Source organism: Belonocnema kinseyi, chromosome 3 (assembly GCF_010883055.1).
Source record: "Belonocnema kinseyi isolate 2016_QV_RU_SX_M_011 chromosome 3, B_treatae_v1, whole genome shotgun sequence".
NCBI lineage: Eukaryota > Metazoa > Arthropoda > Insecta > Hymenoptera > Cynipidae > Belonocnema > Belonocnema kinseyi.
Window position 1 is genome coordinate 4,535,326 of NC_046659.1, and position 5,980 is coordinate 4,541,305.

General features: G+C 35.1%; 1 protein-coding gene across 1 annotated transcript in view; it reads right to left on the reverse strand.

Moving 5' to 3' along the window:
* Window positions 1-1,068: 1,068 nt before the first annotated feature.
* Window positions 1,069-5,980, reverse strand: part of LOC117169279 (nuclear pore complex protein Nup85) — a 217,668-nt gene continuing 212,756 nt past the window's right edge. Inside the window, exons 8-9 of the mRNA XM_033355571.1 lie at window positions 1,553-1,652; window positions 1,069-1,407 (exon numbers count right to left, since the gene is read on the reverse strand). Of these exons, the coding sequence (XP_033211462.1) occupies window positions 1,200-1,407; window positions 1,553-1,652 (308 nt within the window). The 3' untranslated portion in view covers window positions 1,069-1,199. The remainder of the gene's footprint in view (window positions 1,408-1,552; window positions 1,653-5,980) is intronic.

Genomic DNA, 5,980 nt, shown 5'->3' on the forward strand with positions numbered 1-5,980 from the left:
AAATGTATGCAATGCTTGCTTGAAAAAAAGATAATCTTACTAAAAATGATAGTACAGAAATAATGGATATTAAATCGTTGAGAAATTTATTTTCTAAATTTGTTCTTTTTCAAATTAGGAAAAAAATTAATTACATCTTTTATTGGATTTAGGGGAAAAATTACAAAAAGAAATATCAAATATTAAAGAAATATTTAAGAGGAAAATGTAAAGGGTTTTAATAATTCCTTAATAATGACCTTCAAATTCAATTCTACTTTTGAATTAATCTACCTACCATATAAATATTTCCTATTATTTTCCTATTAAAATGTCTAAGAAGAGAACGCCTAAAAGGCCAAAAACATGTTGAATCCTTGTAGTATAAGAAAGACGGATAATTAATAAAGAACTGAGATACGTGGTTTGGAACACTCTTTCTTTTATTCTCCCTCTTTTCTGAAGTGTCATATATCTGTCTTTAATGAGCCGTTTTACAATGTTATTTGAAAACTGTGACGTTGCAAAATCCTAGAAACTCACGAATTCTAATTAATAAATTTTTAACTAACATTTAGAGATTTTTTTGTAAATTTAGAGGTTTAATTTCAAATGGCCAAAATCGCAGCTGTGGTACGGAAACTCCATGGCTAGAACTAGATTTCAGATGACCTATTCTTTTCGTTTCTTTCATTTTTACTGTGACGGTTCGGACTCGCCGAGACGCCCTAGGAACTCGAGGGACTTCTTTCGACTTCGAGGCTCAAATAGGACATTTAAAACGACTAGATTCCAATGAGACACATTTCAAGCCGTTCACATTCTCCAGTCTTTTCCATCAACTATCGTCTGCCAGACTCGAAGGATCTGTGAAACCTCATCTATAAGGATCATGTTAGGATGCCGGCCAGTTTGGACAGAATGCTGAAAGTTACGGAAAATCCGAAGCGACTCATCTACCTGGAGTAGAACCTTTTTGACAACTTCACTCAATCCTACACTGATCAGCCAGCGTAATTTTTGGCTCCAGGAGGTGATCAAATGGGTGTGTTAGAGAGGAAGGAACAAGTGGTAAAAAAACAAAAAAAGTTACAGCTTTGAACAAAATATTTTAATTTTTTTAGAATATAGGAGGAGGCCGTACTTTATTGTGAAACATATTCTACCAATTTTATTACAAATTGATAGCGAGGTAGTTCTTGCATTCCTCCTCTAGCTTATTAGCCGTCTTGGCAACCTTCTAAATTTAAGGCTCGAGCTAAATTTCGAGCCACAGCTAATCGAAATATTTCGACTTTGTTCTGAAATTTTGGATCTTCTCCGTGTTCTTCTACACATCGCAGGAGTTCAAAACTATCATCAGATGAAAAAATTACCTCTTCTGCTTCTAAAAGTGGTATGGCATCCGTCAATAGAGTTGACCAAAAACTGAAAAATGATGTAAAATAAAAAGAATTTATATGAAAAAGGTACTATGCGTATAGAATTTAAGCTCTAGTAACAAAATTAAATTATTTCATTACACTCAACACATATTAAAAACAGGGATTCCAACCGTTTGCAATTTACTTACTATTTTGGTGTTAAATTAGAGACAAGCAGTGATACGAGCAGACCCGTTCCTTCCTTGAACTCTCCTATAGCGTAAGTTTGATGAAATTCGCAATATTTCCCTGAAGTAAAAACAAAACTTTGATTTAAATAAAATCTTTAATAGTATACGTAAGTACATAAAAAGGTCAGTAGTCTATAAGAAGAAGAAGAAGAGCTGAACAAAAGACGAGTTGCATCCTCACTATCAGAACTGATAAGGGCACATTGGTAAGTACGACCAGACAATATGTTGGAATGAAAGGTAGGCAAGGAAATTAAAAAGCCAGGTTTATCCTAAGAAATGTTAAATAATACCCGATTTCTATGCAGCCTACCGTTAATTTGCGTGAATAACTCAACATTTTCATACAGTGTACATACACATACAGTGTAACAATCCTCCTTAGAATATGTCATGACAGAAAGTACTAAATAGATTTCTCAATCTTTAGGGTAAAGTGGCCCACAGGTAGTCAGGAAACACATGAATATGCTCATTTTTTAATTAATCTGACAAGCTAAATTTGAAACGTTACCAAATTAGCCATTTATTGAAACGCCATTTATTGAAACGCTCTCATTTTATGCAATAATTTGGTAGACATTCATTTATATCTATATTTCTCCTAAGGTTTTCTGAGTATGACCGGTATTGATTTCACTGCGTTTCTATGAGTTAAAAATCTTTACATGTGGTCAACTGAATTTTGAGAGTAGTCAAGTTTTTATAGTTTAAGTAATATTTCAAAGCGTCGAAAAATTTGGAGTAATATTTCGAACTAATAATAGCAATTTCTTATAATTTTGAATAATATTTCGTCAAAACATCAACAATTTGAATTATTTTACGATTAGCAAAAAACAAAACTAACGCGAGGTAAACATAATATACCTAACACAAAGTTAAAGGTACATAAAACAAGGTAACTTGAGATAACAAGATCAAAAACAAGATAAGAGATATCAGTTAAGACAAAGACTAGGACAGTGAATGAGAAAGCCTCAAATGGCCTTATGTTAATTTTAAAGAGGACATTCCAAGGATCATTTTGTGCAAATTTCACCTTTTTAAAGTTATTTTTCTACAATACAAAATCCAGATTTTTATCAATTTTTTATCTATAATCCAAGGTCGTTACTTTGGCCTTCAAAGCAGTGCAAAATTCGAAATAGTTTTTGCTTTGAAATTTTAAAAAAAATCGCGCTTTGGCAAGTCGATTCCTATTGGAAATTTAAAATTTCGATGCATTTTAGCACATTCGTTTTAAAGTTCCATATCGAGCGCCCGATGTAACATGATCATTATTGGATCTTATACAATTTTGAATTTCTGGACCACCTCGACTTATACGCGGACAAATTTGAAAAGGATATATCTTTCGTAATTTTTATCGGAAGTGCTTGAAATTTTTATTCAAACGGATATGGAGAGAAAATACAGGTAGCAGTGAGGAAAAAAAGAGAAGACCAAAATCAAAGGTCAGTTGTCAGACGGTTGGAAATGGAAGTTATACTACATACGGCAAGAGATTAAAAGCAGAGAATCCAAGGATAACAAACTTAACAAGGCACATTGTTCCAAATCAAAAACTTACTGTTTAAAATCGGATAGAGCTTACAATTTTCCTCATATTTCCATGCCTTTTTAAATAAATTCTCAGTATTAATTAAAAAAGAATGTGCATACATTTAAAAAAAAATGTATCTTCGTTATTTTTGCATATAAATGAATAATCAAGAAAACAAAGACTTTTTGAGAATATTATTTATTGCTGAGGCCAATAGAATAAAGTTACTGTGCATCGGAATCATGCAAGTAGACTTGAGTAATATAAATAATTATATTAAAATAGAAGCTAAATATTGTTAACAAATTATATAAACAAATATCGAATAAAAACTCAACTGTAGAAAAAAATGTATATTTGGCCTAGAAGTGCTCAAGTGTATTATAAAAATAATATCCGCAAAAAATAATTACTAAATAGTCACAATTACTATTTTTACGAATGTTTAAAAAACAAATAGTAAATTTGTAACTGCTACTCATAAGTATATGTAACGTACGCCGAAGAAAGGGGACTTACTCTGAAAATTGAGATTTTTCAGGGCGAGCGGTTGAAGTCGACCCGATAGACATTCTCACGGAAGGAGATAGGTCGTAGACGTGTCTCACGGACGGGGTATAGATGAGACGCGCCGTAGATGGTATGGTGGGTGGTGGGAGATGTTTCACGGTATCTCGAGCTCTCGAGCCAAAGCCCGATTTCTCGTGTACCTAACAACTCAATTATTAGCAATAACAACGCCGGATCTATTTCCTGATGTTTTAGTTAAAAAGAGCTGCTCAAAAACTATCGAAATGTTTAAAAACCTCGATTTCCATTTTTATAGCGTAAGCCCCCTTTCTTCGGTGCCCGTCACATATATTAATTTTCTCATCAAAACTAGCTCTTGTGGATAAGCATGATCTTACTCGTCGCGATGTCGAGGGCCGTGAGTTCGTGCATTATTCATTGTAACACTCCAATATAATAAGGTAGAACCAGGGTCCTATGGAAAGCCAACAAGTTGTCTTCGTTTGAGATGAATCTTGATAAACTTGTTCAATACAAAATCCATACCAATTTGTCGTGTGTACAAATCAACGACCCTCAGAGAATGCTTAAGCTGCCCTGCTCCAGAAGCATCATTCTTTAAGTCATCCATATAAAATACATGAGTCATCTTATGCTTACAATGATCACACTAGCCGGAGTGTTACCCACGAGAATTGTGCAGTATAAGATATAATAACCGAGACGGAGAGCCTTTGACCATGCTATCCGTCGCATTTTTGGGTTGCGGATAGACGGCCCTAGCGGTACAGTATAAGATATAATAACCGAGACGGAGAGCCTTTGACCATGCTATCCGTCGCATTTTTGGGTTGCGGATAGACGGTCCTAGACGGTACTAGCAGGAAAGTCACTGCCAAGGTCCGAAAGTTCACATGCAAACTACGGATGCTTCATAACACACTCAGCAAGTCAAAGTTGTTGACCATCAGACAACAGATAGTTGACCAAATACGGATACTATCTGATCCTCGAAAGTCAAGAGCAGAAAGAGGCGGTTCAGAGAGCACCAACAGATTTTCTCTTAACGGTCAAAGATATCTGAAAAAATGGGGAACATTTTGACCCTAAAAATTATAGGACAAAAAGTTGTTTGAGCACGCTGTATAAGATCTACACACCCTTTGTAAATGATAGGGTTGTTCGGGTAATCGGACAAACAAAAAAGAACCGGGATGGCCAGCATATTAGCCAAGTCATATTAGTCAAGGTGTATAATAATTCACATATCCAGAAGGTCAGGATCGCCGAAAACGCTTGTAATTCTTCCTTGTTTCACATGAATGTTCTCACACTTGTCCAATCTAAAGTCCATACCAATCTCTCTTGAACTAGAAGCATAGATAATTAGGTCATCAATATGAAATACATGAGTGACCTTATCAATGAAAACCGAGCTTTAGCGACCCCTTGTACGTCTTTTAAATGGTAAGAAAGTATATGATTCTCGGCGACACACTTTAGATCGCGTATTCGGCAATTCCCCGTTGAGTTGCAACCCTTCCATTGTTTATTTCAGAACGCACAGTTTACATCTCAACAACTTTCATAACTTTTAAATCCCTTTTTCTAAGCCTTGAAGCCTTGAAAATGTTTTGTGTTGTTTTAGGTTGATTAATGAATTGTCGCAGAATCGAAACTAGTCATTTTCGTCGTTAGAACATGCGTTTTGTTATTTAATCTTGCTAAAAAAATGAATAAACAAAGTACGCTAGGATTTGCGCATTTACTGTTTTTCTTTATTGGTTCGCTGCTTTACGAGTTATGTAACATAATCTGAGCAAAGAAGGGATGAACGTGAGTTATATTGCTGAAATAGTACATTGCGTTTCGAGGGCGTAAAGAAGGCTATTTTGACGAAAGTATAATTGCCGCCCGAACTAGTAAGCGAGGGTGGCTGTCATATGAAGCAAAACAGCTTTACGTCCTTGATACACTCTATACTTTTTGTCTTAACCTCCTTGAAAACAAGCATGTGAAGCAGAAAAAGGATTTTTAGTATTATACATTTTTTTTAAATTATATGTGAAAGGAAGAAAGAGCGTACTTAGCACAAGGGAGACTGTGGGGGCCAGCAATGCAATTTTTTAAATGATAAATATAATTTCGAATTGATAACTTCTTATGGCACGCTGATAACTCGCAAAACTGGTTAACGGTTACGGTAACAGTTCCAGGGTAACTCTTCTTCTTCGCTATCTCTCCTTCGTTTCTCCCACTGACTGACTCATTCAATCCCTATTCAATCCCTCTCCATCTTTGCTTCACTTATGTCACTTCTCTCCCCTTCG